Source organism: Rhinatrema bivittatum, chromosome 3 (assembly GCF_901001135.1).
Source record: "Rhinatrema bivittatum chromosome 3, aRhiBiv1.1, whole genome shotgun sequence".
Taxonomy (NCBI): Eukaryota; Metazoa; Chordata; class Amphibia; order Gymnophiona; family Rhinatrematidae; genus Rhinatrema; species Rhinatrema bivittatum.
This window is the reverse complement of record NC_042617.1, coordinates 211734930-211747222: the sequence shown is the minus strand read 5'-3', so window position 1 is coordinate 211747222 and position 12293 is coordinate 211734930. Positions and strand designations below refer to the sequence as shown.

At 45.3% G+C, this 12293-nt stretch overlaps 1 protein-coding gene across 13 annotated transcripts in view; it reads right to left on the bottom strand.

The window, feature by feature from the left end:
- AGPAT4 (1-acylglycerol-3-phosphate O-acyltransferase 4) overlaps nucleotides 1–12293 on the bottom strand; it is a 502489-nt gene that overhangs the window by 310195 nt on the left and 180001 nt on the right. For 11 of the 13 annotated variants that reach the window (XM_029594136.1, XM_029594144.1, XM_029594145.1 and 8 more), the window contains one exon: nucleotides 6870–7111. The exons of the other annotated variants lie outside the window; for them this stretch is intronic. In XM_029594136.1, coding sequence (XP_029449996.1) covers nucleotides 6870–7047 — 178 coding nt within the window. In that variant the 5' untranslated portion in view covers nucleotides 7048–7111. The remainder of the gene's footprint in view (nucleotides 1–6869; nucleotides 7112–12293) is intronic. 13 annotated transcript variants of the gene reach the window in all.

Here is a 12293-nt window from a genome sequence, read left to right as displayed (position 1 = left end):
TTTATTAACAATTGGATTTATCTGTGTTGCCATGGAAGTACTCAGACTTGAAATAGCTTCCCAGATAGTGTCCAAAGTAACAGCCTCAGGTTTCAACAGGACTGGAGGCTCATATTCCTTTAAAGAAAAATCTTCAATTCTAGATGTTTGCTGCGGCATTAGTAGGCCATTTCCCTCTATGATCAGGCTTGCTGGTCCCTCAGAGGGACTTATCTGCTTCTTTCCTCCAGTTTCTCCAGGGTTAGCTGGACCTGCTCGTGGATTCACTTCAGCGCCTTCCGCTTGTGAATCCTCCGACAACCTTCCCTGGTCCCTGGAGGACGCTGGATTCGCAGGTGGTTCCCTGTAAATCAGGGATAGAGATGTTGAACGGTCTGGCAAGGGGGATGACTGAAAAATCTCATCCTCCGTAACCAAATGCGACCCCTCTGATTTAAAACTCCGCTGCACATGTGCATCCATAGGCCCGCGAATTGAAGCTTCTAGGAGATTAGCAGAGTCTATTCTCTCCTTTGTTCTTCTTTTGCGGGAGGTATGTGGCATTTTCATAGTTATAATATAACAGGGATTTAAGGAGCTAACACTGCTTCACAATTATTCTTAGATCAGTAAAATAAAATGGAGGATACTCGAGGATATATTTATTTAAAAACTAAACAGCCTACCTGAGAAGAAATCAAAACTTATTCGTCCCGATTTGAGAGAGTCCAATAGAAGTTAGACAAAGCCGTGTGCCGGCGTCTGCTGCGTGCCGCAGGGGGGCTGGCTTTTAAGATCTTCTGTCGCCCCATCCCTATGACCTCATCAGGGAGCACGGCCAAGTCCCGTCGGGGCCGGATGCAAAAGCTCACCCCTGGTATCACTCTGCTGCTGGCGGTAAGCTCCTTTCTCTTTCTCCTCGGTAAGCAAACGGGGGAACCGGCTTTTCCGGTTCCCCCGTTTGCTTACCGATGAATTTCTAATATTGGAATCAATGAAAGGTACTAAAAGAGGAGCTGATTTGTACAGTGCAGTCTCTCTAGCTAGCTTCTAGAGTAGAGTGTTACACGTGCCGTCCACGGCAGACCCGCGGCACAGCCCCCTCACCTCTCTGCAGTAATTCCAGCACCTGGTTCCTCGCCCCTGGAGGCGGTGGACCACCAGCTCCGTCCTCGGGCCTCCCCTGGTGCCTCCAGCTCAGCACAGTCCTTGGCGTTCCCGGTCCAGCTACCACGTCCATTGCTCCACATCGGGCCTCTCCGCGAGGCCCATGGAGAACGCTGCTACTCGGCGCTGCACCCCTCCCTAGGCACTGATCCTGGTTCCTGACTCCTTGTTCCTAAGTTCCTGCTCTTCACCTTTCCTCAGATTGCCTACACAGATTTTGACTCTTGCTTTGCCTGATCATGCCGTTGACTCTCTCCAAGCCCGGACCTCTGCATTGCCTGACTACGTTGTTGCCTCTCTCCAGACCCAGACCTCTGCATTGCCTGACTACGCTCTTGCCTCTCTCCAGACCTCTGCATTGCCTGACTACGCTCTTGCCTCTCTCCAGACCTCTGCATTGCCTGACTACGTCGCAGCCTCTCTCCAGACCCAAACCTCTGCATTGCCTGACTACATCGCTGCCTCTCTCCAGACCTCTGCATTGTTTGACTACGCTTGACTATCTCCTTGATCAGACCTCAGCCTTGCTTGCCACTGCTTCCAGATTGCCGCCAGCCCTGATTCAAGCCTGTCCCTCAACGTCTCTTCAGCCTACTTCCTGAAATTGGTCTATTCTTGCTCGGGCGCCCCCTGTCTGCCTTCATTCCTTTGACACCCAAGGCTCCAGGACACCACCTTGTCCAGCATAAGACACAGAAACATAGAAACGATGGCAGAAGAAGACCAAACGGTCCATCCAGTCTGCCCAGCAAGCTTTCACACATTTTTTTTCAGACTTTTCTGTTACTCTTGTCCCTTTAAATAACTTTTTTGGTTCTATTTCCCTTCCACCCCCGCCAATGTAGATAGCAGTGCTAGAGCTGCATCTAAGTGAAGTATCTAGCTAATTGGTTTGGGGTAGTAACCGCCGTAATAAGCAAGCTACTCCCATGCTTGTTAACCCAGCCTGTGCAACTCAGTGCTTGTTGGTTGTTTGAATACAAATCCACTTTTCATCATACCCGCTGCTGTTGAAACAGTGAGCTGCACTGGATATGTATTCTAAGTGAAGAATCCGGCTTGATTCGGGGTAGTAACTGCCGTAACAAGCAAGCTACACCAATGCTTATTTGTTTTACCCAGACTATGTAATTCAGACCTTGTTGGTAGTTATCTGAATATAAATCCTCTTTTCTTCATTCCCCCTGCCGTTGAAGCAGAGAGCTATGATGGATATGCATTGAAAGTGAAGTAGGCATTTTTGGTTTGGGGTAGTAACCACCATAACAAGCAAGCTACTCCCCTGCTTTTATGTGGATGCAAATCCTTTTTTCCACATTTCCTCTTGCCGATGAAGCATAGAGCAATGTTGGAGTTGCATTAACCGTGTGTATGTTTATTGACTAATGATATTAATCTCCAGGTAGTAGCCATCATTCCCGCAAGCCACCCCCATGCCTCTTCTCTTCATTCACATCCTCTAGATTTTATGGATCCACAGTATTTATCCCACACCCCTTTGAAATCCTTCACAGTTTTGGTCTTCACCTCTTCCCCCAGAAGGGTGTTCCAGGCATCCACCACCCTCTCTGTGAAGAAATGCTTCCTGACATTGGTTCTTAGTCTTCCTCCCTGGAGTTTCAAATTGTGACCCCTGGTTCTGCTGATTTTTTTGCACCGGAAAAGGTTTGTTGTTGTCTTTGGATCATTAAAACCTTTCAAGTATCTGAAAGTCTGTATCATATCACCCCTGCTCCTCCTTTCCTCCAAGGTGTACATATTTAGATTCTTCAATCTCTCCTCATAAGTCATTCAATGAAGGCCATCCACCTTTTTGGTCGCCCTTCTCTGGACCGCCTCCATCCTGTCTCTGTCCCTTCGGAGATACGATCTCCAGAACTGAACACAGTACTCCAGGTGAGGCTTCACCAAGGACCTGTACAAGGGGATAATCACTTCCCTTTTCTTACTTGATATTCCTCTCTCTATGCAGCCCAGCATTCTTCTGGCTTTAGCTATCGCCTTGTCACATTGTTTCGCCGACTTCAGATCATTAGACACTATCACCCCAAGGTCTCTCTCCTGCTCCATGCACATCAGCCCTTCTCCCCCCATCGAATACAGTTCTTTCAGATTTCCACACCCCATATGCATGACTCTGCACTTCCTGGCATTGAATCTCAGCTGCCATATCTTCAACCACTCTTCCAGGTTCTTTAAATCCAGTCTCATTCTCTCCACTCCTTCCGGCATGTCCACTCTGTTATAGATCTTAGTGTCATCCGCAAAAAGACAAACCTTACCTTCTATCCTGTCTGCAACGTCGCTCACAAAGATATTGACCAGGAACGGTCCCAACACCGACCCCTGCGGCACTCCGCTCTCTCTTCAGAGTAAGTCCATTTACCATCACACATTGTCTTCTGTCCGTCAACCAGTTTGAAATCCAAGCCACCACCTCGGCACTCACTCCTAAGCTTCTCATTTTATTCACCAGTCTCCTGTGCGGAAGCTTTGTTGAAGTCCAAGTAGATGACAGAGTGCTCTACCTCGATCCAATTCCTTGGTTACCCAGTCAAAAAAGTCTATCAGATTTGTCTGACAGGATTTTCCCCTGGTGAATCCATGCTGCCTCTGGTCCAGCAATTCTTCTGACTGTGATAGTTCACTATTCTTTCTTTTAACAGCGACTCCATTACTTTTCCCACCACTGAGGTGAGGCTAACCGGTCTGTAGTTACCAGCCTCTTCTGTTTCCACTCTTGTGAAGCGGGATCACTACCGCTCTTCTCCAATCACTCGGCACCACTCCCGGTTCTAGAGATCTATTGAACAGGTCACATAGTGGACCTGCCAGCACATCTCTGAGCTCCCTCAGTATCATGGGATGAACCTCATCAGGCCCCAAGGCTTTGTCCACTTTCAGTTTCCCCAGCTCTTCCCATACATTCTCTACTGTAAATGGAGTTACATCTATTCCATTCCCCTCTAGTTTCTTGTTAACTAGCGATGGTCCTTCTCCAGGGTCTACTTTAGTGAACACAGAACTGAAGTATTCGTTTAATATTTCTGCCATTTCTTTGTCTCTCTCCACACATTGATCCTTTTCACCTTTCAATTTCACTATACCACTTTGAACTTTTCTCCTTTCAGTGATGTATCTGAAAAATGTCACCTCTCTTTACCTCTTTGGCAATCCTTTCTTCAGCTTGACTTTTTGCCATCTTGATTACTTTCTTTGTCTCCCTCAGTTCTACCAGACATTCTTCTTTGTGCTCCTTCCTTTGGGATCCTTTATATTTCTTGAATGCTGTTCTTTTAGCCTTTATTTTGTCAGCCACCTCCTTGGAGAACCAGATAGTTTTCATTTTTTTTTTGCTTTTCTTTACTTTTCTAACATACAGATTAGTTGCCTTGGTAATTGCTCCTTTTAGTTTGGTCCACTGCCGTATCCCAATCGTGAGATTCCGTGAACCACTTATGTGCGGAATTCAGAGGTAAAGGCAGATAATATCGATGATATATGATACATTTTTTTCTGTATTACTATAGGAAATTATATTCTGCTAGTGATTTTTCTGAGGATTTGTTGGCTAAATTTTTCAGGGGAGATGTGTCACTCCCACACGTATCTACACAACATAAAGGCATATTAGAAGCTCCAATAAGAGCTCTAGAAATTGATTGATCTATAAGAAAGATGAAGACTGGCAAGGCCCCAAGCTTGGATGGTCTGAGCTCAGAACTTTATAAGATTTGAAGACCTAAACGTTCTTTGCTTATAAAACAAAGATTGGGACCAAGGGGGTCTTTAGACTGAAGAGTAAAAAGCTTTGATCACACTATGTCCAAAGAAGGGTAAAGAGAGAAATCAGAAAGCTATAGGCCCATCTCCCTTATTAATCTAGATATCAAAATTCCTGGCTACTATTTTGGCCTCTGGTTTTACTGGCCTTCGTATCTTCGGATCAAATGAGATTTATAAAAGGTAGATATGGAGTGTGCAACGTCTACAAATGAATCCAAACTCTTTGGAATAAACAGGATGCTACTAGGGAAGGTCTAATGCTTACTCTGGATACTGAAAAAAGCATTTAATAAAGTGCAATGGAAATATATGTTTTCTCTTTTAGAGAAATATAGCCTACTGCATTCTCACTTCCCCCCACCCTCCCCTGTCCTCCCCCCTGCCCTTTACTCTCACAGTTTCCTCCAGCCCCTTCTCCCCCGTTCCCCTCGTAAAGAACCCTTGTAAATGCTGTAAACTATCTTGCGATATTTTATCATTGTTACCTCTTCGTTCAATTAGAGTTCCTATTTCATTTCGCTCTGCTGCCCTATCCTTTCCAGCTGCTCTCGTCCCTACCCCCGCTACTCCCTGCTCTTGTCTGCTCCCCCTCTCCCCCCTCCATGTTCATTGTATTTTCTGCCTAAGTTTTTTGTAAACCGGCCTGATGTGCTCCACGAAGGTCGATATATTAAAAGTGTTAAATAAATAAATAAATATAGAAATTTAAAAGCGAGACATTATAAAATGAACAGGATTCACCTATCTTTGATTTAGCGGGTGGCACTAGATAGGGCTGCCCCTCTCACCAAATACAGATTATGAGACCACAAATGAGAAAGAAATATGCAGAGAAAATCTGAACTTTTTTGTTCTCTTGTCCACACTAATCCCTCTCTCCCCTCCTGATCTTTACAGAAAGATGGGGGATCAATAGGAGGAAAGGGACTGGATTAGCTAGCAGAATAGCTTTTCTCGGTGCACTACAGCTTCACCTGAAGGGAGGAGCTGCAGTAGGAAGCAAATCAGCTGTTTTTTTTCGCTACCTAAGACAATAGAGTCATTCCTCCTGCCATCCCTAAACTTGTAGTGTTCTAGGTAATTGCCTAGTCTGCCTTATGGAAGAATTGGCCCTGGATAAGCATGCCCAGACATTTACCAGGATCTCTATGATTTCAACTGATCTCAAACCCAATTTTTCAACAGTTAGTTACAGAAATCATGTCTGTCTAAAGCATGCCTATCTACAAACAATTATAAAGTTAGTATAGGCAATAAGACCACCAGGATTCCACTGAGTCCAACTTTCTGATTGCCTAACAACTCTCTGCTCAGAAATGAAAGGGAATAGGGCTAGCCTAGTGGTTCAGTAGCAGTGCTACACATTGCCAAATGAGAGATCTGAGTTTTACTTCCAGACTAGGCTTCAGCTCCCTAGGCTGGCTGGGAATAGTAATACAACGGAGGGCAATGTTCATAGTTCCTGAAGGAGAGTGTCTCAGCTTTTGCTCAATGGCAACATCTAGTGACCAGACTTATAGTCCATGTTAGCTATGTTAGCCACGGCTTGTGACTGGGCTGAGTTGGGAGAAGGCAGTAAAATAAGGGGCATACTCCCATATAGTTGTGAATAAAGGGTTCATGGTGCCAGATTCTCAACTTGGTTCCAACTGAGCTGAATGCCCAACAAAGCAGGAGCAAACTGCTGGGCCAAAAAAATAATCTGGTTCAAGGTGAGAAAAAGCATGTATTCCTGCAGTCAATTCTGCATCAGTAAAAATTCCATCCCTAAACAGTATATAGAATGGAACACTGCCACAAAATCCAAAATAAATTCAGCAAATGAATACATCTGTGAAGCAAGTATTAAACAGTTTTGTTTTAATATAAAAATGTTGCAAATAAGCACATGCTAATTTGCCACAAAGAATAGAAAAATAATATAAAAAGTATCTTACGGCTTGAAATACAGTAGGCCAGCCGACAGTTGAGCTTCCGGTAAAGCTGTTTGTTGATTGGCCAGAGAATGAGGGTGAAGAGTTGAATGAAGTTAACTATTAGTCCAGACACTATAAAAATATAACAGATGAGAAGGTGGCAAAGGAACTGCGATTTAAGAAAACCAATGATGTCCATTGTTCCAAAAGGGTTTGTAAATGAATCTTGCTCCAAAACACAATCCAGTCAATCAAAAGAAAACCTACAAAAACAAAAGAAGAGCGTTGAGCACATTAATTATACAGCATAAAACTGGGAGTTCAAAGCTAAAAACCCACATGAAAAATGAATATTCAAAAATATTTTGTTTGAGCCTTATATTGGATGTTTGAGTGCAACTCAACTGCAAACATTTACTAAAAAAATACCCACAGCCCTGAAAAGGTGTAATTCCTCCATCTAATAAGAAACATGTCACTCCAGTTGTATACCATAGTGATATAAATCAAGTCTGTACCTTACTTAAGCGCTTCTCAACCAGTGTGTGTCAGCAGCTCTGGCTCAATCCTCTCACCCTCCCTCCCACCAGTAGGAAGAGAATGGTACTTCATGCTGTGTCTACCTTCTCCTTTGTTCCACTTATGTTTCAAATTGAGGGGCCCCAGCACTACACATACCAAGATTAGAGTGAAGCTGGCAGGCACATATAAGAAGTGCAGCTCTCCTCCAGATAGTTCGAAGGAGAGGGAGAGCTGACAGAGCAAGAACTGCACAACGATGTGTGTGCGTGCTTACGTGAGAAAGGAATGTACAAATGGAGCTAGGCCAGCGTGAGTGTGGAGAGAGTAGTAAACGAGGACCACACAAAGTTGGGGGTGAGAGGCGGGGGAGGTCAGAGAGAGAAATGTACAAGGGGTGGAAGTGAAAAAGGAATGCATGAGTTGGGAGATGAAAAAGAAGACACAAAAGGGAAAGGAAAGGTGAACGAGGATCACCTGGAGGAACGAAGAAGGAAACACATGAAGTGGGGTTAGGTGTGACAAAGGGTCACACAAGGAAAAAATATGAGAGGGGACAACACAGGGGAGTAGAGGGGTGGGGAATGGAAGAAAGGGGATAGTGTGAAATTTGGTTTGGTATATGCTGCAAAAATCAAGTAAACTCTAAAGTGTGCCATAAAATAAAATATTGAGAAGCACTGCCTTATTCAATGCATAAGTAACCCAACAGCATCCTATACCTCAGTTCAGTGACTGAAAATTCTGCAAGTCACCTGCTAAAGCATTATGAAAATTAAATAAAAAGCAGAATCCTTTGTAGTCTGATTTTTTTATGCATGTATCTCATTTTTCAAGCCCCTTCTGCTTTCCCTGAAAAGAAAAAGTGAAGAGGAGAAATAACCAGATTTCACCCCATTCTATAAAACATGGTCCAACAGCATAGACATGTTTTTGGTTAGGGGGCTGGGGGACAGCAGCAATTTCCTCCTGTTTCTTTTGAAGGAAACAGGGCTGGGACCACAAGCCTTCAATTGCAACTTATTTTACCCTTATTTTATATCCCTTCCAACAGGGCCATTAGATGAGGTAGGCAAGATGGCTAGGACATTGGACCAGGAGGGAGGGGACAGGGGTATAGCCTGGCACCACAGTTTACTTCTGCCACACCAGAGTCTCTTTACAGTAATGAAAGCAATGGAAGGAAGCTCTGATAAACTTCCTGTGCAGCCACAACATCAGGGGGAAGAACCCCCAACCACCCAATACACTATTTAGCCTTATGATGGTCCTGCCTCCAAACTTACTTTTAGCCCACTCATTAACAGCAACAGTTCTCAGAAGGGGCTATGTACCAGGGGCTCCTTCCAAAGCTTACATGGACTAATCCTGCAAAGACATTTTGTTGAAAAGAAAGCTTAAGGGTTGGCCCAGTGGCTCAGCAGTAGTGTTATGCACTGCCATACAGAAGACTCACATTTAATTCCTGGGCCAGGCTTTTACTCCTCAAGCAGCTTTTTTTTTGTTTCTAAACTTACTTCAGCCCTGGGGCTGAAGTAAGTTGCTCATGATCCCAAGTACAGCAGCAAATGGCCACTGTGCCTGAAGCCTCTGGCCCCGCCCACACCCCACCCCCTCCCTGCCCCTTTTTGCAAGCCACGGGACTTATGCATGTTACCAGGCCTTTTGAAAATAGGCCGGTGCGAGTAACATTTTTAAAATCTAGACCAATATGCACAAATAAAAGAAAAAAGAATGGTGTTCCAAAGAACAGTGAGCAAGGGGCCAAAGAAGGTGCTGGGTGAGGATGCTAACAGTGCTCCTAGAACTGCTTGATTTGTTTTTTTTTCCTACTTTATTATGGTTAAGCAACATGGTAGGCTTCGGTGATATCCCCCTGCTCACCCGCAAAGCCCTTATTTGTGGAAGATAATTCCAGAGCTGCTTTTTGGTTCATCACCATTGGGGCTGGCCTTCATTGCCGCTATCTCCAAGGGAGTGGAGCACCAGCTTGAGGCTTGTTTGGGCATCTCTTTGAACCCAGATGATAGGACTCCACCCTTCCCTGATGTGGCTGCCTGTGATGTCATTGCCTGTCAATGTGACTCCAGGTCGAGAGTGCCCAGATGTAGACCAGGGGGAGTCAGCGGCATCTGTTCGCAGCATGATTGTTCAGGGAGGTGATATCAGAATTCTGTAGGCCCAAGTTGGTATTGGAAAGGTTCTGCTTCCAGCTGGAATCCTAGATACAGCTGTGGGGTTAGGTTAACTGTTTCATGAGGCATTCAGACTGGATTTCATCAAAGTGAGCCTACTGAAACCTCCGTTCTGAGTCCTTCCCTACCTAATTCCTCTTCTATAATCTTGGAGAATATCTGGTTGGTACTTTTCTCCGTGCAGCAGTCCTTAAACTTCTCTTGTAGCCACCGTGATTAATATTTTGACTAGAATTCAAATTCAGGAGACTCTCGCCTCTATTCATGTGGAAAAAATATCAGAATTGGAAAATGACTTGGGGAAAGCTTTGTTGGTTCAGAATAATTTGATACAAGATAACAATGTGATTCATTGTAGGTTGGAGTCTCTAGAGCAGCGGTTCTCAACCGGTGCGTCGCGACACACCAGTGTGTCGCCAAGCACCGGCAGGTGTGTCGCGTGGCTCCCGGTCCCTCCCGCTGCTCTTTCTTCCCTGCTGCCGTTGCCGCCGGGCTATCAGCACGTTCAAGCCCAGCGGGAACGGCAGCGGTGCAAAAAACAACTGTGGCATCCGCAGCTGGCATTTTCTTCTTCCCGCGCCTGCATTCCACCCCCCGACCCGGAACAGGAAGTGATACGCGGTGCGCGGGAAGAAGAAAGGCCGTGCCGCGGGAATTCTTCCTTCTTGGCCGCCGGCGGCCGAAGAGTGAAGAGGACTGTGCGCCGCCGCCGGCGGCCGAAGAGTGGAGAGGCCCGTGCGCTGCCGCCGAAGAATGGAGAGACCCGTGCACCGCCGGCGGGACTGAAGTCAAGAACGAAGAGACCTGTGCGCCGCTGCTGGAGGCTAAGCCGGAGGGACTGAAGAGCGGAGATTCCCGGCGCACCCCCGGAAGTCAGGTCAGCGGCAGCTGATAAGCGGAGGCCAGGCTTATTGGGGAAAACAATGAGAAGAAACTCCGTGTGTGGTAGAATGTGTGCCTGGGTGCAACTTTGTGTGTGTGTGGTAGAATGGGGGTGTGTGTGTGTGGTAGAATGGGGGTGTGAGTGCAGCTTTGTGTGTGTGTGTGGTAGAATGGGGGTGTGAGTGCAGCTTTGTGTGTGTGTGTGGTAGAATGGGTGCCTGAGTGGCAGCTTTGTGTGTGTGTGTGTATGGTAGAATGGGTGCCTGGGTGCATGAGTGAGAGCTTGTGTGTGTGTGGTACAATGGGTGCATGAGTGGCAGCTTTGTGGGTTGTGGTAGAATGGGTGCCAGGGTGCGTGAGTGGCAGCTTTTTGTGTGTGTGGTAGAATGGGTGCGTGAGTGGCAGTTTTTTGTGTGTGAGGTAGAATTGGTGCCTGGGTGCGTGAGTGGCAGCTTTGTGGGTTGTGGTAGAATGGGAGCAAGAACATTTGTATGTGATTGAGAGAGAGACTGGTCAGAGGTGGTGTGTTTCTATGAGAGAGAGACAGACTGGTCAGGAAGATGACTGGTGTGTGTGTGTGTGAGAGAGAGAGAGACAGACTGGTCAGTGAGGTGACTGTGAGTGTGAGGAAGAGATACTAGTTAGGGAGATACTGGTCTGTGTGAGACAGAGACTGGTTGTGACTGGTTGTGGGCCCTAAGGAAGAGGACTGTGAGGACAGAGCTTCAGCAGCCACTGCTGCTTCTGGTGAGTGCTATTGGTCTGCAAGGGAAAGGAGTAGGAGAGTTGCTGGAGAGGGTAAGTAAAGGCGGCTTTTTAAGTTTATTTTTCTTGATTGACTGCCATTTTAATTATTGGGTATTATGCAATGTCTGCTGTTTTGAAATATTTTATTGATATTTGGACAATTTTTAATAATTTTTATGAGTTTTTAATTGTTGGATGTTATTCTGTTCATCAGTTGTTTTGTAACATTTATTAGTATAGTTTTACAATTATTTCTAAGTAGGTATCTATCTATAGCAGCTTGGCTTACTCTGTTTTCCTAATAGGAGGTGTATTAGTGTTTAGGGCCTGGTTAAATATTTGTAGTGGTAAATTACTCTCTTTTCATAAGGAGGGGTATTGTGCCTGCCAGTAAAGAGAGTTTGTTTTGCTTTTACTGAGATGTCATCAGAACCAGAATATATTTTTTTGTATGGCGAGTTGTACAGGGTAATGCCCTAGATCTGCTTTGCACCCATTTTTGGGGGTGGAGGGGATTCCTGAGGATGCAGAATGTATATTTACATTTTGCCCCTTGACGGTCACATGTTCAGTGTGTCACGCATATGAGAACCATCTGTCAGGTGTGTCCCGGCCGAAAAAAGGTTGAGAACCACTGCTCTAGAGAATTCTGCAAGATCATCTAATCTCAGCATTCTTAATTTTCCAGTGGTCTCAAGGATTTCTCCTTCAGAACTTTTCAAGACCTATATGAAGAAAGTTTGTGGACTTTCTCAAGCTGCCCTCCCACTGATTCGCAAGGCATATTATCTTTTTTGGGCTAAATGGCCTGAAGAAATAGGTGCTATTCAAGCTGTATTGAACTCTGGAGGGGAATCCTTTAATATTTCTGCTATCCTGGAAGGTTATGCAAAGCTCATGGTACTCAGAAAGCTTAAACCACTACTAACTCAAAATGACTTCCGAACAATACTACAGGCACTAATTTTCTCCAGCACAGACTACTGCAATGCCCTTATGCTAGGACTACCTAATACGACATTAAGACCACTGCAAATACTACAGAACACAGCAGCCAGAATACTAACCGGAAAAAGAAAGAGGGACCATATAACTGAAACCC